The sequence below is a fragment of the Amblyomma americanum genome, chromosome 4, assembly GCF_052857255.1.
Source record: "Amblyomma americanum isolate KBUSLIRL-KWMA chromosome 4, ASM5285725v1, whole genome shotgun sequence".
NCBI lineage: Eukaryota > Metazoa > Arthropoda > Arachnida > Ixodida > Ixodidae > Amblyomma > Amblyomma americanum.
In genome coordinates, this window is record NC_135500.1 from 162,067,738 (window position 1) to 162,068,881 (window position 1,144).

Genomic DNA, 1,144 nt, shown 5'->3' on the forward strand with positions numbered 1-1,144 from the left:
CAGCGCAAGCATATCTGTGGGGCTGTGCATAGGAAGCCATATCCACATATATAACCGAGGTGTCTTGGCCGTATTGCCTACGGAGGCTGTGAAGACGGGCCTGGGGCCTGGGGTCTGTGACTCGTGGTTCACATGGCGAGGGATGGGGTCCATCTAAAGGCTTGAGCGGACAGCATTTGGAAGAACTCCGGTCACGGCCATGGTCCTGGTGGCTTGCAGGTCACCTATCCTTGGAAGCATGGCCCTACCTGCCAAGGTGGTGAGAAGACGAGCTGTTGAGAGTTCAGAGCAGCCTCCTGGGTTTCCGCAAGCATGTTGTGGATCCCAATTGCAAGAAGTCTAGTGGTCGATGTACCCATGGGAAGGCCCAGAGTTGCTTTAAAGAGGGTACGGATAAGGATATCAATCTTACTCTCGGCGGTGCGATCAACATTGTGGTATGGGAGACCATACTGTATTCGACTCATGGCCAGGGCCGTGACGAGGCGGATGGTGTCATCCTCGCGCATGTCCTTGCGATGTCCAGCGATGTGTCGTACCATACGTGCGATATTGAGCACAGATGTACGTCGAGTGGCAATGGTGTGGGTGGGCTTGCCATCATGCTGGACCCAGAGTCCAAGCACTCGCATGAGTGATTTTTTTTCTATAGGGTGGTTGTGAATTTTGAGCATGATTGGGCCGTGTGAACGATAGCGGGGACCATGAATAAAGATCATTTCCGATTTGTCTGATGCACACTGCATACCTCTGGTCTGAACAAAATGCTCGACCACACCGATGGCTGTTTGTAAGGCTTGCTCTTTGGCCGTCAAGGATCCTCGGGTTGACCAGATGGTGATGTCATCCGCATAGATGGTATATCCGATATCGGAGAGTGTATAGAGCTTGTATGCGATAGGTGCCATGGCTTTATTGAATAGTAGTGGTGATAGAACAGCACCTTGCGGAGTGCCCTTGTCTGGTGTTTGGAAGGGAGATGATCTAGTAGATCCGATACCTAGGGAAGCTTTACGGGCAGTCAGGAAGGCGGAGATAATTTGGAAGATGCGATATCCACAGTGTATCTGATTTAGACCCTCCAGGATTAGAGTTTGGGAAATGTTGTCAAAGGCGCGCATAATGTCAGATGTTAGAATTAGGT

At 51.0% G+C, this 1,144-nt stretch overlaps 1 protein-coding gene across 1 annotated transcript; it reads right to left on the reverse strand.

Annotated features, from left to right (window-relative positions):
• Positions 1-224: 224 nt before the first annotated feature.
• Positions 225-908, reverse strand: LOC144129894 (uncharacterized). Its single transcript, XM_077663954.1, has one exon. The coding sequence runs from the start codon at positions 906-908 to the stop codon at positions 225-227; it is 684 nt and encodes a 227-aa protein (XP_077520080.1).
• Between the last annotated feature and the right edge of the window lie 236 nt (positions 909-1,144).